Genomic DNA, 22,204 nt, shown 5'->3' on the forward strand with positions numbered 1-22,204 from the left:
AGGATAGAAGTAGGGTCCTATTGCTTCATGTCCATTGTGTGGGTGCACTTTATTGCTTCCTACTACGTACCATAATGGGATTCGAAAGGGATCTGTTAGTGGGCTCCTGTGGTCTCCCATTTGCCTCCTACTGGGGGTGTTATTGGGCTCCCAATATTATCCTGTTTGGGTGCAGCCTTCCTTCTATTTTGCCTGACTTCATTTTGTGTTTTACTTTTTTCTGCTTATGACATTAATTCTCACTTTCCTTTACTTTCTGTTGACATTACACAATACATTATTTTATTAACAGAAAATGAGCTCAACCTCTCACCATTATACCTTTTACCAAAATCTATTTTTGGTAAAAGGTATAATGGTGAGACATTAAACCTGGACCCATTCAGATTTGTGTAGACACATTAAAAAATGTACCTAATAGCTTACTAAAACTCACAGCATGACCCTCTATTAATGCTCACCCCTGTGGCTCATGTATCCTCTGTTGTGTTGCCCACTTTACTTTCCTTAAACCTAGTAATAGACTTCGATATGACCCAAAAAATAAGAATAAGCCACACCACTGGTCTTTTCCAGTTGTCCATAGAATGATATACTTATCAAGTTGTTTCTAGACCAGTACATATTTTAGATTTGTAACCTAGACAAGTTAAAACACACACACATTTGTTTGTATTAGAATTCCATTAAATATCATCTGAAGGAAAAATGCACACTTTATTTAGTATTTAAAAATCCTTTTCAAACTTAATATATGTCCCCAAGAGCATTTCATTCCCTTACTCTTTTCATTGTCCTTGTGTGAATGTGGTGTGTGAAAGAATTAGAAGTGACAATATGATACCACGGTTCTGCAAAGTTTTGCAGTTTACTCTGGCATCACAAGGGTCACTTGGGCTGCTGCATATGTATTTTGGATGTTTCACAGTTTGCTAACTAGATCTCTCTTCCCTCCTGACAAATGGGGAACTTTGTTAGGTGAACAATGCAACAGCTCGTGTGATGACAAATAAGAAAACTGTGACTCCTTATGGAAATGGTGAGAGTCTCATTATTCTGAAATTAAATAATCACAGATTACCATATATTATTATTACTATTATTTGGAAATATTGTACATATAGCAGTTCTCTTTTCCTTTCATCAAAATGAGAGCATATTTAATTACATTACTAACATTAGTCGTAAATGCAATCCATGCAATACTAATAAATTAATTTTCCTCCAAAATACTGCCCACCCTAGTGAATTTTGGTGATATCTTTGCACAATATACTTTTTTTTCAGGTTGGAAGCTCAGTCCAGTTGTAGGAGCTGTGTATGGACCAGAGCTTTATGCAGGTAAATATCCAACAGAATAGTAAAAAGTAGAGGGCAAAACCAAGTCAGATTATGGTTGTCTCTAAACAAACTGGAGTAGCATTTTACTAGAAGGAAATATCTTTTGAAGATCTATGGGGACACCTAGTGGTAATTTGATTGAAATACAGTGGTGATGTGGCACTTCCATATAAGACAATCAGGATACTCAGGGGCTACCTCAGAGGGAGAGGTCACTACATGTGTGATTACATATTTGTATATATAATAAATGTGTGATTTCTCAAACTAGCATGATGTGCTTCAGGCTGTCTGCTTTTATCCAATAGTTGCTTTATACATTTAATTGTTCCCTCTTCAATGTCCCTATTCTGTTGACCTAATGCTGTTCCCACCTTTAATGCATGTAGACATCTTTTCATGAGAATTTCATGGACAGTACTTTGTTTCACTTAAAAATATCAAAAAAGGGCAAGCAGATAAATCATAGCCTGGATGTAGCACCCAATTTACAATAATAGATACAAATTTTCCATCTATGTGAACGTAAGCTCTGCTGTTTCCCCAGACTCCGAATTATATACGCACTACATAATCAGGGGGCAATGCAACTTATGTTTCAATCTAGGTATATGTTGCATTGTTGACCATTGACTTTGTTTTGCCCTCATCCAGTATGTACTGTTTGTCTAAATGTCTGCTTTTTTGCATGATACTGGGGGTGACCTTTTAAGGTAAAGATTTTCTTTCCTTTTCATTATATTTCTTTTTTCAAACTTTTTTTTTTATTTCTTTATGTATTTTTTTTCTTTTAAATTTCCAAACAATCACCCCAAAGCTGCACCAGGGCTCCAAGCTGACGTCTCTCTGGCCACTGAGGCTGGTGTCCCCCTACCTGGACCACGGGGGGTTAACACGTACATTCCGTTGATCAGTAAGTAGGGAGTGGAATGGGCCCTTTTACTTTCCAGAATCCCTGTGGCAACTGTCCTGTCTTTCTGCTCATTCTTGCACGTGCGGGTGATGTTATTTGCACTGGGGTTTGGGGGTGGAAGGGAAAAACTCATACCTGTTCCATAAAGACACGATCCTTACTTAAAACATACAAGTTTTTTTTGTCATCGAAGAGAAAAATCAAGGTCTTATTATCAACGGCAGATTCTTCTTGGAAGAACTTTTTTTGGGGGGGCAGGTATTTTTTATTTGATAAGATTGTCTTGTATGGATGCAAAACATGGTCTATTGCATTTGTTTCAGTGATAACTGTATATGGGGAATTTCTGGAAATTGATTTTTTTGTCTGTAAAATTTCACATAATATTTTATTTGATAAGAAACAAAAGCTACTGCCAGAGTTATTCTTTGTTGGTATTTTGTTTGACGTAGTTGTTAATACAATATACACACACATAATTTCTCAAAGTTCCATTTAGCATGCAATCTCCTGAAGCTTGTTCAATGTAAATGCTTTAATTACTTTATCGTGCAACCAACTTGCAGTGCGTGACCATATTTTGTCATAATACAGTTTCAAAAATAAAGCACAAAGCGTTTTGAGGAATGTAGCGCATAAGTGGAGCAGCATTTTAGCAGAAGTGGTAGAGGTAAAAACAGTGAGGGAATGAAAGAGAGGATCACGGTCCAAATGACGTTTGAGCTTTTTACAGCAGATGACAATTTGACTAAATGGTTCTTAACTGCTGACAAGTTTTATGTCTCTGCAAAAATGCAATGTTAAATTATGTCAGATCTCTCAGCTTGGCCAAAATAATAGCTTCTCTTACATTGGTTATTGTTGTTCCTGACTGCACATCCAGATAAATACTCTTATGACGAGAAAAGGATTGTGTTTTAGCTGCTGGCACCACTGAGTTCTTCCCAGTGAATTTGTCCATATGTACTATATCCATTTTCTGAAGTGAGTGTTTACTCATTTGTGTGTGTAATAAAGAAACTTTGATATTCTTAGTGCTGCACTGGCTGCAGGAGAAAATATTTTGAGAGGATTTAAAGAGTTATAATATTGATCAAACCCAAATGTTTTGCATATTTATCAGTTTTGAAAAAAATGGCTGCTTCAAAACTTTTCCCCGTTGAGATACTTTGTTAAACCATCGTCAGTTGGTTGCAGCCGCATGACAGTCCCATTATGCCCAAGCATGGCATGAAAGGAACCAGAGTTGTTTTGAAAACTTCTGATTTAGCTTTTTTGTGCAATTTTCATATTTCACCTCTTGTCGTCCCCCTCCACCACCAATTTCTTTTCTCAATACTCTGTCCCCCCCATTTGTCTACTATTTCTCTTCTCAACAGTTCCTGGCTTCCCCTACCCCACTGCAGCAGCCACTACAGCAGCTGCCTTCAGGGGGGCACACCTGAGGGGCCGAGGGAGGACGGTGTATGGTGCAGTGAGGGCAGTGCCTCCTACAGCAATCCCCACGTATCCTGGGTAAGTGAATGGGTCGTCTGCTAAGGAATTTAGAGACGGGGGATTTCCTATTGGCAGGAGATGGGGAAATTGTTGCTAGAAGAAGCAGAGTTTAACTATAGAAATGATTATATATACCTTTTAAATATATATATATATGTATATGATGTAATATTCATATACAGTGCCACTGACAGATTACTTTTCACTTAAGCTCACAGACAGAGCAGGATTTTCTATAAGAAATGTAGCATGCTTACATGCAGTTATACATGTAGGCAAGAAATATATATACATATACACACAGAGGAATTATTTTACGTTACTGGTCACTTGGCACATGAATAAACAGAATGCATCAATGTAGTAATATAGTTTTAAGTGAAATAATATCAGTGCAAGGCACATGCATACACTTTATGAAATACACCGTCTATAATGTGCTGTATTTGCCTGTAGCTCTCCCCCTCCCCAACACAATTAGAAGTGAAAGAATGAGAAAGGATGGATCCAATTTATGCTCTGTGCCTTTCTGGGTAGAACAGATCCAGCATTATTAGAGGAAGCAAGAGAAAGGGATAATTCACTTTACACGGGGACATGTGATAATGTGCTAGGTTGTGGGGAGCGGGGAGGAGGCTGATTTTGGAGCTTGTTAATAACTGCACCTGTGGGTGTGGGCGTGTGTGTGTGTGACCAGTCATAGCTGACACGCATGAATCTTGGCCTCATACATAACTGGGTGAGCATACTTAGGTGATGTATGAATAACCATAACTAGAAATATTAACATCCACTCCTGGCCAAACCTATACATTCACAGTAAATGTTTACAACAGATGTGGATTAAATGAATTCCATTACAGGAAGGCTCATTGCAAATAAAGCTGTACTAGCAATGTTTACCTGTGCAAAAATTCTTCCACGTGTTTACAATGTTGACATTAATTGGGGTATAATGTATATCAGTATCATTGAACATAAAGGTTATGTTACACTTAGACAAAACATTGAGCTCTCTAGCTCTGGATAGATATTTTACAATACATCACACTTAGAATCATGTTAAGTAAAAGACTAGAATACAAATGCAGCGACTTGTTAAAATGCTTATAATAATAATATTAAAGTTCCATTTTTTGGCTATTTTCCCTCATATAAAACCCCACCATTTTCTTGAAAGGGGGCAGTAATACATCAATTTTTATTGGAATCGTAACGCAAACTATTTGCTTTACTGATTGTGGTCATAGCATTAAATGATACTGTTTAACAACTTTTCCTTTAACTGACATTCGAATTAGAATAGATTACACAGGCCATGGGTGGTACTTATGTGTTTATTTTTCATGTAGCATTGCTATATTGTATAATGCCTCAGACTTTATGGCAAGTGGGGCTTGTTTTTTAGTAAACAAACTTGTAATATATAACTTAGTTTTAGGTAGCCATTTTAAATGCTAGAGTGTTTTTTATTAAATGCAATTAAAATTGTTACTAGATTTGAGCACAGTTACGTTTATACAGTAAGCTAATAATCTTTTGTAAGTTAGATGCAAGACATTGCAGCTTTGCAAACCTAGGACAATGTCATAACTGCAGATACAAGGGGGTGGGAGTAAAAAAGGTTGGTTATTCATACATCTCTCTTGCCTGCGTATGATTTATATGGCATGGTGCATGCAGCTGCTGTTAATAACCGGAATGTGTTTTGTTTTTTTTGTTTGTTTGTTTTTTTATTATCATTTTATCCCCCCCTTTCCTGGTGTGATTCTATAGTGTGCTATATCAGGATGGATTTTATGGCACTGAATTATATGTAAGTATGCAAAGATAAACCACAAAAAATACAATTTATTTAAAAAAAAAAAAAAAGCCAATCAGTTCTAATCCTGCCCTGCTTTCTGCTTCCCGTTTCCTCTTTGCCCGTGCAAGCCAGCCTTAATTCCCATCCATATCACATCTTTTGTTCTTTTTTTTTTTTTATTTCTCATTTCCACGCCTTATTACTTCCGTATCTTTTTAATTTTCATTGTAGTATTTTGTTATCATTTGTAACATCAGTGAAGTGTTGTGTCTGGGAATGCAGGCATGCTGATTTAAACACTGCTCTGGCTGTTGGAATGGTAGATTTTGAGATTAAGGTGTTGTGGTGGCAGTGTGGTAGATCTTAATGTTTTGGGGGTTTTCAGATAATGCATGCAATGGTGTTGGTCGCCTCCCCGCTACCGTCAGACTCTTTGGCTCCAACCTGACTTGACTTTTAATAAATAAAAATAATTTATTATTAGTTCTTGTGACTGGTTTCCTCCTTCAGACCAGAATTTGTGTGCAAGAAACAGGAGACTGGAAATTTTTCTTTTATTTGGCTCATGATGTAGGGCAGTTTTTACATTTTTTTTTTTTATATTTTTGAATTTTTTATATTTTCTTTAAGGGTTTGCCTGTGATTTGCCTTGTTTCCCCTTCCTTACTACCCTTTTACCTTTCTCTGTCTCACTTTTTGTCTTCTGTCTCCTCTTGTCTTGGCCTTCTTTTTATTCACCTGTTTCTCTTTTCTCCTCTGAACATCTTTACTTTCAGAAGCTGTGGTTTGATCCCACTGATTCATAAGTCCTGAATTGAGGCTTAGGGGAAAACTGGGGTATATTTCAAATGTCATGTCATACTATTGATTTGGTACACAGGCTGGCTTGCCCCCACCCAATCTTTGGATCCTGAGGTGGGCAATGAGTGGATGGGAAGAGAGGGCACGGTCCCTCTTTTGTCTAATCTCCTTCTCTCTACAGGCTTGTTGTGTTATTCATAAGTTTTTGTTATATATACATATTTCGGACATTTTCCCCTCTGGGTTTTCAATATTGTTTTTGTTCTGTTATAGACTAGTCTTACAGGAACCAATTCTAAACCCTAAACTACCTCAGGTAGGCTCCCTCCCATGTGGCCTCTCCCCTTTTCCTCCTGCAAACCAATCAGAGTGCAGATTGCTGTGAAGATTAAAATTACTAACCTTTAATTAATGCCTTGTTGGAGAAGGGAACAGAGTCCACATCATAATTTAAGATCATAATCGGATTCCTGTATGCATTTGGGCATTGGGGCCTTTAGTGAGTTTGTTAGTGTAAAATGTATAATGTCACACTTATAAAATGCAGTTAGTTTTATACAAATATTAAATTTAAACAGCAGATCTATATTTTTTTTTCTTGCCCATCTAGTCCATCTAGAACATCCCCGATGTTCAACTATTACATTATTTGGAAAATCTACGGAATTTGATGGCACTATATAACACAATAAATAATAATATAATATAATAATCAAGCAGATTTGAGGTTTCTACATTGAGTCAAAATTCTCCTTACTGCTTATTGGGCAATAATTACTGTCAAGATTACATCATTCTTAAAGGGGAACTGTCACCTACTACAGTTTGGAGCACCATATTTACTTGTGTTTAGTTTTTAGTCAGTGTAGCTGGGTTGGCGTTATTTTTATTTTATTTTTGAGCAGGATAAATTAATATAAGTGTAGCACCATACTCTAGGTACATTGGATTTCACATTCGCTTTTGGTGAAACACTCTAATTGAACCCATTGAGCATCAATAAAAAAAAATGTTTACCGTATGCTAGCTTCGCAATTTTGTTCCATAATTTTTGGTTCACCCATCAAAAGTTGTTTAATTTAAGTCTCTGTTCCCCTCACAACATAGTGTATTTGTCCTCCGACTGAAACCTCTTCCCTTCTTATGTCTCACTTTCTTTTGCTCACAAGAAAAAAAATCTTTCCTATCTTTAAGGCATTAGTATAATGACAACACCACCATTTGACTTAAGGACATTCCCACTGTGAAATGATTAACCAGAAAACCTGTTACTCTAACTTTTCAATGCTAAATTTTTAAATATTCACTTAACAATATCCCTTTTCATTGGAACTCTAGAGAAGCAGTGAACTGCTAAATAATGGTCTTCATTAAAAAGCCTTGTATTCTAATATTTCTCCTATATTGGAGCAACCTAGGCATCTTCCTAGATCTTCCTTAGTGCTGCGCTTTAATAATTTAGTATGTTTTGACCTAAAAAGTTCAGATATTACATTGGTCACGTAGTTTATCTTAGTATTCAAAGAGAATAACCTATAGAAAACAATTTATTTGAATGCCTAAAGACCAAGGAATGTTCAAATAATAAACATACAGCTTGACATATACATATACTACATTATTCATTTATTGGGAGCCTCCTTTTAATTATGGACCGACCAGACATTTCTCTTCCTCAACCAAAAGGAGATACCATTACTTTAATGCTATACATGCTAAAAGAATATCTATTGTCTTTTCATAAAGTTTAATTAGTTTGAATAGAACAACCACAAACTTCAGACTGTTTTTTTCCCTTCCTCTCTTTATTCAATTTTTCTCTCCTACTGCTCTAGTTCCTTCTCCAGTTTGGCTTGGACATTAACCACCTGTGATGTTAGTAGCACCGGAATAGGACGGTGTTACGCTTAAACATTAACCTCACATTGACGTGTCTACCCCTAACTCAATGCACGTAATAGAGGAGTCCCCCTTCACCCAACCTTGTGTAGATCTTGTAGAAGATTTTTAGGGTAATAACTTTTCCCTCAGGAATGCAGGGATAGTCCTAACAAATGGAGTTTAAGATTGTTTGTTTTTTACGCTTTTGTTTTCATGGCTGTCAAATAGAGCCTCATATGTTCACTTCCTACATTCACTTCCTTACAAATATACAATTTATAAAAGTGGATCATTAATAAGCATATTTTATTAAATTAGTAACTTCTGTTTGGAATGCACTTATTTCTAACTAAGGTTATTGCTTATAGACCCTCAGACATCCTTGTGGCTGTGCATGGGTCGTGCATTTTATTTTGAAATGTTTCTGGTTTATGTCTTTAGCACTATTTGCCTTATTATAGGCCTGCTTTTATACAGTAAAACCTTATGAATGAGAGCTATGGTACAAGACCACCTGTAAACGTAGTTGTTTGTATTCTTTATTATGATTCTTACATGTGTACAGTACTTTCTAACATACAAACCTGTTTCGTGGGCAAGATGGTACACATGTTCTACTGGAATAAACCATTCTATAAATATGTGCTTCCTGTATTTCAGGATAGTCACATAATTTAATATACAGTCTCATAATAAAACACAAGGGGGGGTTAAATGGTAATTTTATAAAGTTGATGCAATGTCTTTTTTTGGGGGGGTTGTGGTTTACTTACTTACTATTGTAGTCTTCATGTTAGGTCGAATTGGTGAGTTATATCACTTATTTAATTTCTCTATTTTGCCTTATCTAATGCAATTTAAAATGGGAGTACACTTCTAAAAATAATACAATGCTTCTTTACAGCAGCAAAACCCTCTGAATCTAGGATGGAAAGCTGTTAAGGTTTCAAAATGGTTCTGTAATATGGAAAGCAAAATTTGGCTTAAGAATACCACAGAGTGTGCAGCTTTCTCCCACGCATTCTCATCCCACTGAATATTTTTTATTCACATTTTTTCTAATGGTCTTCTTCTACACACAGGGTGGATATGCAGCTTACAGATACACGCAACCAGCCACCGCAGCAACAGCTGCCACAGCCGCTGCAGCAGCAGCTGCAGCCTACCAAGACGGGTATGACCATGTAACACGGTTTTCTTTTGTCTTTAGTACAATTTATATTGCTGTCATTAACATTTAAATGTGACGTTGTGGGCAGGCAGCACCTTTCACATGGCATTTAGGCACCAATAAGTTGCCTTGGCACAGGCACCTGTGACATACATACATACATGCATACATACATACATACATACATACAGTCGTGCGTGAATTCTTTGGTTTTACACAGGACACAATAACAATCATCTTCACATTATGATTCAATTGCTTGTAGAACCAAAGATGTACCCGTTCATATAGCAAGGTAAAATCGCTTTCAATAAAATAGACGTGTTAAGAGTTTCTTTTTATCATTTAACAAAATCCAAAGTGAGTCAACAGAAGAGAAGTTGATATTTGTGGTTACCATCCTCAATTGCACATTCAAATTTCTGCCTGAGAGAGACCTTGCTCATGCAACTACCTTGTGGTTTGTTGCTGTGCTCAGTCTTGCCTTGGTGTGACTTTTTAAATTAAACTCTCTTTAGCAACCTCACCTTCTTAGTAAGTTTGGCTGTTCCTCATCCATTTTTATTCCTCCATTATTATTGTGTTTCAACCTACATATTAATTGGCATCATTGGATCATTGGCACATGATTGGTAATATTGTTTAACCATGCACCTAACTATATGCCTATAAAATCTCTAAATTTGTGCAAAAATACTTGAAGAATTGATTCTGTTTTGAATGCTAGGGGCAGTCACACCAAGTCTTGATTTGGAAGCATAGCATTATTGAGAATGTCCCCTTTAGTATACCAAGACATTTTGGACAATGCTATGCTTCCAACTTTGTGGGAACTGTTTGGGGAAGACCATTTTTTATTCCAGCATGACTGTACCCCTGTGCACAAAGTAAGGTCCATAAAGACATAGTTTGATGAGTTTGGTGTGGAAGAACTTGACTGGCCCGCACAGAGCCCTGAACTCAACCCCATCAAACTCCTTTGACATAAACTGAAATATATTGACCTCACAAATGTACTGGATGAATCTGAAAAAATTCCTACAGAAACACTCCAAAATCCAAGCCTACCCAGAATAGATGAAGCGGTTATAGCTGCAAAGGGGGAGCCAACTTCATATTAAGGTCTATGAATTTAGAATGTGATGTCATCAGGGCCGGCCCTGTCATGGGGCAATTGCCTCAGGCAGCACTTTTGAAGAGGCGGCACTTTGCCGCCCCAAGCAGAGGAGAGAGGGGCGCAGAGTGGTTTTCGCTTATCAAGTCGTTGGTACCCGCTCGGCGCCCCTCTCTCTCCTCTGCCCTCTAGCTCGGTCTCGGTGCCGGCTTGTAATGCTGAGCGGCGGAATATGACGTCATTTCCGGTGCTCAGCAGTGAAGCAGCGCGCACTGCGGCAGAGCAGGGAGACTCGCCGCAGGACTGCTGGAAGGTAAGTGAAGTACAAAGGGGGGGGGAGATGAAAGGTAGATAATGAGCAGTGGTGTCGGCAGGGGGGGGCGCCATTTCAAACCTTGCCCTAGGCGGCACTATGTCTTGGGCCGGCCCTGGAATGTCATAAAAGTCCCTGTCGGTGTAATTGTGAGTTTTCCCCAATACTTTTCTCCATAGTGTGTGTGTGTGTGTATATAATATACATACATACATACATACACTCACTGGCCACTTTATTAGGTACACCTGTTCAATTGCTTGTTAACAGAAATGGCTAATCAGTCAAGCCAGCAACTTTTACATATAGGCATGTAGATGTGGTCAAGGCAACTTGCTGAAGTTTAAACCGAGCATCAAAATGGCAAAAAAAGGGGATTTAAGTGACTTTGAATGTGGCATGGTTTTTGGTGAAAGACTGGCTCTGCTGGTATTTCAGAAACTGCTGATCTACTGGGATTTTCACGCACAACCATCTCTAGGGTTTAGAGAGAATGGTCCGAAAAATAGAAAATATCCATTGAGTGGCAGTTGTGTGGATGAAAATGCCTTGTTGATGTCAGAGGTCAAAGGAGTATGGGAAGACTGGTTTGAGATGACAGAAAGGCAACAGTAACTCAAATAACCACTCGTTACAACCAAGGTATGCAGAATACCATCTCACAACATGTCGAACCTTGAAGCAGATGGACTATAGCAGCAAAAGACCACACCAGGTGCCACTCCTGTCAAGCTAAGAACAGGAAACTGAGGCTACACTTCACACAGGCTGACCAAAATTGGACAATGGAGGACTAGAAGAACATGGCATGGTCTGATGAGTCTAGATTCCTGCTGCGACATCCAGATGGCAGCGTTAGAATTTGCCGTAAACAACATAAAGCATGGATCCGTCCTGCCTTGTATCAATGGTTCAGGCTGGTGGTGGTGGTGTAATGATGTGGGGGACACTTTCTTGGCACACTTTGGGCCCCTTAGTACCAATCAGGGCTGGCCCTACAATGGAGCAGAGTGGGGCAATTGCTCCAGGCGGCACTCTGGCCCAAGCCCCAAGAGAGAGGGGCGCCGAGTGGTTTTTGCTTACCCGCTCGGCGCCCCTCTCTCTCCTCTGTGAGCCCTCTTGCTCGGTCTCGGTGCCGGCTTGTAATGCAGGAAGATGACGTCATTTCCAGCGCTCGGCATTACAAGCCGGCACCGAGCAGGGAGATTCGCTGCAGGACTGCTGAACGGGTAGATAATAAGGAGGGAGAGGAAGGGTAGGTAATGGGGGGGGGGGCGGCAGAGGAAGGGTAGATAATGGGGGGGCGGTATTTTGAACTTCGCCCCAGGCGGCATAATGCCTTGGGCCTGGTACCAATTGAGCATCGTTTTAAACGTGACAGCTGAGTAATGTCCATCCCTTTATAACCACAGTGTACCCATCTTCTGATGGCTACTTCCAGCAGGATACTGCACCATGTCAAAAAGCTCATATCATCTCCAACTGGTTTCTTGAACATGACAATGATTTCACTGTACTCCAATGGCCTCCATAGTCACTAGATCTCAATCTATTAGAGCACCTTTGGGATGTGGTGGAATGGGAGATTCGCATTATGGATGTTTAGCCGACAAATCTGCAGCAACTGCGTGATGCCGTCATGTCCATATGGACCAAAATCTCAGAGGAATGTTTCCAGCACCTTGTAGAATGTATGCCACGAATAATAAAGGCAGGTATACCTAATAAAGTGGCCAGTGTGTGTGTGTGTGTGTATTCATTATTAATTTTCCCGATGAATTTTACTGCAAAATCACCTAAACTATTTTGTGTATCAGTCACGTATAGTGTTAATACGATTCAATTTTTAGTAGCTCAGAGAATTTTTTCAGAAATTTAGAATGTTTTACCTTGCAAATTGTGTATGGGAGCAAAAAAAAAGATTAGTGCCCAGAATTGTATTTTTAGTTTTTTGATGTGTGTTGTAGTCCATTCTGTGTGTATTTTACTGAAATATCTGGGAAATCCTGCATTTGGTCTGGTGTGTCTGGGTAAGGCACTGCTTCCCTGTGCTTGAGCAGGGACTGATCATGTCCATCTCCTGCCTAGTGTCCACCTATTTCTTCCCATTGCAGCCTACTTCCAATCCACCCTCTGAAGACTAGTAGTGGCTGCAACACACTCCTGACACACACACACTTAACACTGTATGTTTACTATGTTCAAATTAGACCATGCATTATTTAGTTATTGGAGTTAAATAAGATAGCCTCACTATCTAAGTCCAATAACTAAAGAATGGATACGAGCACTGATTTGCTTACAGTAAATTGTGATGGAGTCCATGCAAAAGGCACTCCAATACGCATTTGACATGAACATAGGGCTGGAGTGTTATTTTCCTGACTAAATTTACAATGTTATGCATTTATTGGATACAATGAAATCACATTTTGTTTTATTTTACATATTGTTTCTTAAAACAGGTACGGCAGAGTATATACAACCGATCCGTACCATGCTTTGGCCCCTGCTACCAGTTACGGAGTGGGAGCTGTGGTAAGTAAAGAACCTACAGGCTTAAGCAATCAGCAGTGTGCTTGGTTGTTTTTAAAAAGTTTCTGCATTGGCAGAGTTTAGTTTCCAATACCTTAATGATGCACTATGCAAAATGCACTACATTAATTACATGTAAAACTAAAGCAGGGTGTTAACAACCTGATTTGTTTAATTATACTTATAAAAGTACTGTACAGCAGTAGGTAACACTTACATACATAATAAAAGGGAATACTCATTAGCTGCAAATTGATATCACTGGAATTTTGGGAACTAGCCATCTTGGAAATTGTCATTTGACAATTACAAGAGTCTCTGATCTCTCTCTTTTGAGCAAGTATAGTTTGTCTGAGGTAGAGGCGCTCTAAATATGTGGTGAATAATATTGAGAATGTGTTAACCTAGTGACAAAGTATTATTGGGCTACATTGTATATAGTTAAAAATATGAAATGAATAATAAAATGTTTCATCTTCCACACCACTGATACAGAAAGTGACAAAGACACAAACACAGGCAGAAGACAAAACTTGTGAAACAATGATAGAGCAGAGACATGCAGGCAATCACCCATATTACATATATACATGCTGAGACCCCCAAGGTTTTTGCTTCCCTCACATCCATGTAGCAGCATACAAGCTTGGGAATGTAAAGAGGTAATTCTGGTGAGACGGGAGTTGTCGCGATGGCCTGAAGAACGGAATACAGCTCACCAAAAGCCTTTATATTGAACTTGTTATAGTTGGCACATGTGTGCAGGAAGAAAATGTGCTCAACACAAGCTTTGGCTGCCCAGATGTTGTCATGGTTCTAGTGGAATGTGATCTCAAATAGGGGGTCAAAGTTGTACATGTTCATATAGTAAGGTAAGGTGCATAATACAACAACTTTTATTAAAAAGAATGTTATATAGAGTACATGTACAGCTAAAGGCTGCAACTCACCAATTTTGTAAATAGATGGTGTGGTCACTAAAAACATAGTCTTAAAGGTCAGAATTTTTACATCAGTAGATTCCAGTGGCTCAAACAGAGAAACAAACACAAAACATTTAAGACCACAGGCAAATTCTACTTCAACTCTGTATCACAAATTGGAGGTTTTAGGTTGCAAATACCTCTAACAAAATTAATGGATTCACTGCTAGGCCATGACACAAAAAAGTACTTATCTGTATAGCAATCTGAACCTTGATATAATGTGTAATGTAAGCCTTTTCCAAATCCTGCTTGAGAGAGATTTCAAGGAACTGTGGTGATAAGTTAAACAATGTCCTTTCCAACATGTTGTGCTTAAAAAGGCCTACCAAATACAGAAAAAGTCCAACTCCTGACCTCTTAATGAGAACCCAAGATGGTAGTTGGACTTTTTCTTTATATATAATCAGAGAACCATCTAGCTGCAAATACATATGCCAGGCTGTAATGCCATTCTGCTGATAGGGCACCCAATTTCTCTCTGCGTGATGTTTGTTGAGGGATTGAAAATTAGCTATCTTTGCATTCAGTCTTGCTGCAATCAAATCTATTTTGGGCTTTCCTGTTTGGGCCATGATATTCTGGAATAGTTTACAATCTAGCAATGTTTTCCCATACCCTATTCACCCTGCTTTGGTAAATAGATCTTGCTTGGGAATATTCTTTTAAAGCCCAGTCATAGACGTTTAGAATCTTGAGACAGTCTTGTTGTTAAAACTGGTGTCATTATTATTATTATGATTATGGTTAGGTCAGGAGGGCCCTGCTCAAACAAGCGTACAATCTAGACCATCTTGGTAAAATTCATGAGCGTGTAGGAGAGACAGAATGGTAATGCCCTGAACTGTGGCAAATCATACTGTTCAAATATATTGAAAATTGAATACCATAAAATCTTAACAGAGGCGGTACCTCTTCGATTACCCTTTTTTCATAGTAATTCTTGTATTCATCTCCACTGACTGAAGGCTCAGAGACTTGGTTACTTCCTTTTGGGAAGACATGAATCCAGATCATGTAATTAATCATGTGTAATACACAAACCCCCTGGTCTTAAGTGACATTTTACCATTATGGAAAAGAAAAGAGCCAGTCATCCTACCAACAGGATGTTGACGTCACCTTGTGTTTCACAAGGTTTTCACTTTTTCTTGGGGGGGAAGGTGAGGCAATTTGATCGGCCTGTTTTGCTGGTTTTGTTTCTCTTTGTGATGGGAACGACCTGTACCCGACTGGGTACTCCCGCCAAACGTTTCTTCCTTCTCCCCATGGCCACCGGGATACCAGCAATTAACCTCTTCACCGCCAGACAGAACCAGCGTTGCAGAGAGAAGGGGGGACGCCGCTGCAACAGGGCTGCTTTACCACTGTGGCTAGCCGAAGCTGAGCTACAACGTGTGGCTATTGTCCTGAAAAGCACAATAAATGATCCTAGCTGCACCGGCACTGTGGCTAGCTGAAGCTGAGCTTCACAGTGTGGCTATTGTCCTGAAAAGGACAATAAGGGATCATAGCAGCCCACCCTAAGCATCAGACGACATTCATGTTGAGGTGAAAACAGGACTCGGTTTATTTGGAAACACACACCCTTATATACAGTCCGGCGTGCAAGGGACATGAATCGCATTAACATATTCCCACCCTACCCAGACAGCCCAGCACCATACTCAGGGCACCAAGCCCCGCAATGTCCGTATAACCTTAGGTCGTCGTTCTCGGGCTGATCTCAAAGGAGCAGCGGAGATCCCGGGGTATACTGAGGATATCCTGTCCAAAAAGCGACGCAATTGGCCAAAGGGGACCCCAAGCGGCAGCAGTTCAAAGTTTCCCCGGGACAGAGGGCGAGGTAGCCGGCGTGCGTACAGTAACCACGCCGGCTGATCTCCGCTCTCCTGGAAGTCCCAGCGACCAGGGCTCTACAGTAGCCTCCCTCTCTGAACCACCCCTGGTCCGTACCCCACCACCTGTGGGTTAACTCTTTGAAAGGGCCCTCTGGTGGGGTCGATGGTGTCCGGGATATGAGGGGTTAAAGTCCGGGGGTAGGGCATGTGAAACAAGGACAGGGTAGGACGTGAGGGAGGGAGAACAACGCACAAACAATTGGTAAAGGCATACATTCAAAAATACATCTTGAATCAGAATATAATTAGTAGAAGTCAGCATGGTTTTGTGAAAAAACAGGTTCATTTGACAAGACCTAACAGCATTCTATGAAGAAGTTTGTAAAATATAGATTTAGGAGTGGCAGAAGATGTGATCTATTTAGACTTTGCTAAGGCATTTGATATGGTTCCACACAAAAGGTTACTCTAATTGCCCAAAATAGGATATTTGCTTCCTAGCACTAAATGTTTGAAAGGGAACCATGTTAAAGCTGTTACCATTCCCGGCTGCTCAACGTAGCGTCCCTATTTCGTTCTTATCCCACTTTACTGATAAACTCTTGCTTCAGTCTTGGATCGACCTTGACATAAGATCCAGAAGAAAAGATTATGACAAATTCTGATGCAACCCATTTGAAGATCTCCAGACGCGATTTGGTCTCCTCTCCTCAGAGTGATTTACATATGATCGTCTTAGGAGCATTCTAAAGACGGTGGTCGAGCACCCAGACTTCAGCATGCATCACAATTTAGTTGCCTACCTGCAAACTCCTTTCTATATAAAACATGCTATTCAAGTATGCTACAAAGCTCTTGTAACACAAAACTATCCTGACAAGTTACCATATATGAAGCAATGGGAGCAGAAACTCAATACTGAATTTTTAATTGTGTGGGGGTCTCTAGATGCTGCAACACTTCGAAATGCAACACTTTTCACATGGTAAATGGTACCAACAAGACTGACTGCTGCCATCCTGACATGTAGTAACATCTGTTGGAGATGTTTCTGGGCACCTGGAACCACATCTCACATGTAGTGGCATTGTCCTCTTTTACACAACTGGAAAAGTATCTTTGCCCTTCTCAACTCATTTTAGTCCCCTGCATATTACCATCCCTGTCTATAGCACTGTTATCTAGACTTGGCAACAGTGTGCACTGCCAGTCAGCAGCTGCAAAGGCCAATAGGTTTTGGGCATGTATAAAATGGGGTATTGATTCACAGGAGGATGATATCATCTGTTCTCTTTTATAAGTCAATGGCAGCACTTCACCTTCAATATGTAGTGCAGTTCTTAAGAAAGGACATTGTGGAACTAGATAAATTGCAAAGGAGGACCACAAAGTTAATGAGGGGATTGGCATATTTTTATTTATTTTTAGAAAAGCTGAACCTAAAAGGCTATGAGTGATTAGAATATAACATTAGTATGTTTAGAGCTTCTTGATCCAAGGAGAAATCTGATTGCCTTTTTTGGAGTCAAGAAGGAATCAAGAGGTTTTCCTTCTTTTCGATCAAAAGCAGTAAAGATAGGTAGAACGGTTGGACTTGATGGACTTCAGGGCTGTTATAAAAGCATTGTAGGCCCTAAGCAAAGCACTTGGACCCCTTAAGAAAAAAAATGTGAGGATTAATCAACAGAAGCAGAAGTATGCATTTATTTGTAGAAGCAAGGGAGAACAGGGCTAGCTGCATTGCGTCTAGCAGGCAAGGATATGTTGCGCAGTGGATGCCCATACATACATGCACTGCCCTTACAAACCTCTGCCGATTTTTATATACACACACACACTACCCATATCCACTGCCCTTACACATACACATTGACTGCCCGTAGATACCTATTCACCCCCCTTAAATACACATACACTGCACATACACATACATTGCCCTTACATTTGCCTGCCCATACAAACACACATGTACACATACAAAGTCCTTACACGCCTGCTCATACACGCACATATACATGTACACTGCCCATACACTCCCCTTACAGGTGCCAGGCCACACACACACACTGCCTTTACTCATGCATACTTACAAGCACACATATACACTGCCATTACACACATACACTACCCATATACACACAATTACACTGCCCTTACACACAAACATACCGGGTCACATTTTCCCTTACAGCACCCCTTTCTTCTCATCTCCTCCCCATTTCTTACCTTTCTCCTCCTCCAACTTCTATCTTCCATCCTATCCAGACCTCTGCTTTGATACTCCCTAATCACTATGTGCTGGCAATTGATGCAGAACGCCGAGATATGTCATATGCCAGCGCTCTGCATCAATTGCTGGCAAATAGTGATTAAGGATCTCGGAAGCAGAAGTCTGAAGTGACTGACTTTGTGCTTCCTAATGTAGGGCTGGTTAGAGGGAGATGGCGATCTCCACAACCCGCCCTGCTCAGTGGGCGCCCCTGTGAGTGGGGTACCCACACCAGTGTTCATGGACCCTGGGTGCACACTGCCTTAGGTGGGAATTTCCGTTTCAAATTAGTTAAATTAAAACAATACCCACAAAGCTCTTTGGTTAATAGTGACATGATAATTTGGGAATTGACAACTGTGACGGAACCCTCCATCACTGGGGCCACCGGAGAGGCCTGACTGCCAGCCTCCTCCCTATTGACTATGGGCCCTGGGTTTGTAAAGACTTCTGTGGCTACCCCCAGCAGTATCATCTCATCACTGGCTGAAGGGATTATCTCCAGCAGACAGCCAGGATCTGCCACCAGGGAGTGACTGCCATTGTTTTAATTTAATATCAGCCCCCCCCCACCCCATGTGCATTATTATGTTGTATAAATCAGTCCCCCCCCCCATTATCCAGTTACTGCCCCGTTGTCTCTGGGAGGCAGATTAAGGGGGCGGTTTGTATCCCAATATCTTGTTTTATGTTAATGTGTGTTTTGCTGGATATATCCAGCCCTGTGTGTCTAAAATAAATCAGTCTTCGTTTGGTTTTACCCTACACTGAGTCTCGGCTAGTGACTGGGAAACCGCGGAAAGTGTGTATTCCCAGGCTAAGGGAGCACAAGACAGCGGAGGTAGTCGGTTGGACTAGCCGGATCCGTGACAACAACATTTACCATTTTTATTATTAGTATTTAGATGGTTCAAAATCTTATGTGATCTGACATTTTGTTGCAATCTAAAAATATTCTTATGGTTTATTGTAAATAAATTTTATTCTCTCCCCAGGCGAGTTTATACAGAGGTGGTTACAGCCGATTTGCTCCGTACTGAAGTGACGTAAGCCTACTATACCCCATTGAACCAGGACAAAACTGACCTTCTTCCCATCTTCCTGTTTCCCTGTCCCTCCACTATCAAAGTTTGTGAGGCCTGGCTTTTGCAATACTTAAAAAGAAAACAGTCTACAGGAATTTTCTAGCAGTGCAAGATGGGTGGATATGACTGAAATATATACAAAACTAACATAAAGGACATTTTTTTATACCTCAACCTACTATTCAAATCTGTAATTTTTATTTCTTCATTTTTTAGGGGGTGTGTTCATTTTGTTCCAAAGATTGTGTTTATTTTTTATTTTTTAAACTGTGGTAAAAATGTGTGTATATAATATTTACTTAAGTATGTGCTGTGAGCTTTTTTATTATTATTTCTAGATTTGGAGTGGAGATTTAAAAAGATAGGATGTATGAAAGAGAGGGTTGGATTTGGGAAAGGAAAGAAAGGACAGTGCTCTGCATTTTTATATTTTTTTTTCCATTCGCTTGTATAAGGCAAAACCTTGACATGGTAACATCTGAAGTTGCACGTAGTAACAGTATTTATCCATACTTCTCTATTATAACTGTCTCAGGCAAACAGTACAAACTTTTCTTGTGGCTACTGAGCAAAGTATATCAGTTAGTTTGCTTAGAATGGCAATTATAATTCAAAATGATTGCTGCTCAGTTTTAGTTATGGTGCAGTTCAATTTTACATAAAGAACAGTAATGGTAATTTTGTATGTATTGCAATATACCATCAAAATGGTTAAAAATTAAGTAATGTCGACTGAACAGTTATAATCTAATATTATTTTGCAATGTATAAATAAATATGTAAATATATGCAAAAAAACAAGATTGGCTGCGGAGATGAAGATGGCAAACTTAAACATATGTATGTATATACATATGTTGTTACATCACAGTAATAGATATTTTGATCCAGGAGCTGGGGTTGGGAAATTGCCCTGGGGAGTGCTCTTGTTTTGAGGGAAAGGGTTTTCTTTATATTGCGTGTGTTTTCCTTACTAGTCCTTCTATACCCCCACAATGGCTAAAATAAGACCGTATGGCAGCATTTGCAACATGATAGAATCCTTTCTGTACTTTTTTTATTGAATGTGATGAATGATATGACAAAAAGGAAATGTTTTGGGTTTAATTAACTATTCATCCAGGTTTGCATCTGGGCTCAGCTGTCCCTTCACAAATTACATCATTTTGTTTAAAATACCTTAAAGGTGTGCTGTTCCACATACCATGATGACTATATACTCCATCAAACAGAATATATCAAAAGTATCATGCCTAATTGCTCCACTCTTTCCAGAAATAACACTAATTTTTGCAACATTCAGATTTTTCTCAGGGAATTCTTGATTTGTTGAAAATGAAGCTAGTTAAAAAGCCTTGGCAACAAAGCTGTTTCTATGCTGTTTTTTATGAGATTAATACATTAAACAAGTAAGAGGACAGATGTGCTTAACTTGGTTTGCCAAGTCTGCTAAAGTAGTGAGCAAATGTTTTGTCTAGGTGGAACAGCACCTTTAGTAATCTGAGAACAAACATTTGAGTATTGTATTTTCTGTGTGTTTTTTTAAAACTAAATTATGAACTGCAATGAGATACAGGACACCTTCTGTGACTCACCCACATATTGCTGTTTAAGTATAATATATATACTTTAATTAGCCAACACCAAAATATGTCATGGATTTTTTAACTTTTTTTTTTGCAAACCAAGATTTCAAATATTAAGTTCCAGGATTTATTTACTTATACATTTACCATATGATTAAAGGTACAAAAATCATGATTGGTTTTTTCTCTCTCTCTCAATTTAAGGTATATTGTTATGCTAATTACATATGTTCTTTAATATGTGGTCCAGTGGCTGATTAATGCACCACATAAAATGTTCATTTAAAATTTTTCTCAAAATATTATAACAGTTTTCTGTTTTAAATGTATGCATATTTTCAACTACTTAAAAGTGGTTCAGTCCTCTACATAATATACTTTTTCAGGCCAATAGCGATGAAAGGCAAACCGCGCTTTCATAGTAGACTGGTAATGTGTCCTCGAGGAGCCACATCTAATGTATGTTCATGAATTTCATCCTGTTTGTTCCCTTTCTTTGTCTCCTCTACATGACTTCCACTTTTTGTCTTGATCAAAACATCTGTCCTGGAGAGCAAATCCTATATCAAATTTGCAGCTGTTGCATTATTATGAACACTACGACTAAATCACGCTCATCTGCTAAGCACTATATTTGTTCTTGATCTGCAGTTATTTATTGTTTTAGTTGCTAATTCCAAGCTATATGGGGAATCTTAAATGTTTTGAGGAACTTCTTTAGTGTCTGGTGGTCAGTTTTACTATCACTGGAGGGAATAATTATCATTATCTCTGTAGAAGTAAGAAGAAACCATGATAAAAATATCTTATTATATGTTTTCTAAAGTATTGCACCTATTTAATGGTCAGCCAGGTAAAAGTTCCACATGAGTGGACTGTAATTGTCTTCCTATGTGTACATATATAACATATATAGCATATTCCAAACTCAGTCACAGTCGTAGTGGATAATTCAGCATACGAGGTAAGGAAGTGCCACTATCATTAATGCTGAATTTTCCATTACTTAAATTATATAGATGACCCGTGATTAATTGAATTTTGGAATTTGCATATGTTGGAATACAGTA

At 39.1% G+C, this 22,204-nt stretch overlaps 1 protein-coding gene across 1 annotated transcript in view; it reads left to right on the plus strand.

Moving 5' to 3' along the window:
- Positions 1–19,503, plus strand: part of LOC149274204 (RNA binding protein fox-1 homolog 2-like) — a 36,353-nt gene extending 16,850 nt beyond the window's left edge. Inside the window, exons 6-13 of the mRNA XM_089505702.1 lie at positions 979–1,039; positions 1,288–1,341; positions 2,159–2,254; positions 3,634–3,769; positions 6,630–6,672; positions 9,320–9,411; positions 13,301–13,373; positions 19,459–19,503. Coding sequence (XP_089361828.1) covers positions 979–1,039; positions 1,288–1,341; positions 2,159–2,254; positions 3,634–3,769; positions 6,630–6,672; positions 9,320–9,411; positions 13,301–13,373; positions 19,459–19,503 — 600 coding nt within the window. The remainder of the gene's footprint in view (positions 1–978; positions 1,040–1,287; positions 1,342–2,158; positions 2,255–3,633; positions 3,770–6,629; positions 6,673–9,319; positions 9,412–13,300; positions 13,374–19,458) is intronic.
- Positions 19,504–22,204: the final 2,701 nt, after the last annotated feature.

Source organism: Sceloporus occidentalis, unplaced genomic scaffold (genome assembly GCF_023333645.1).
Source record: "Sceloporus occidentalis isolate IW3139 unplaced genomic scaffold, rSceOcc1.0.p SCAF_343, whole genome shotgun sequence".
Taxonomy (NCBI): domain Eukaryota; kingdom Metazoa; phylum Chordata; class Lepidosauria; order Squamata; family Phrynosomatidae; genus Sceloporus; species Sceloporus occidentalis.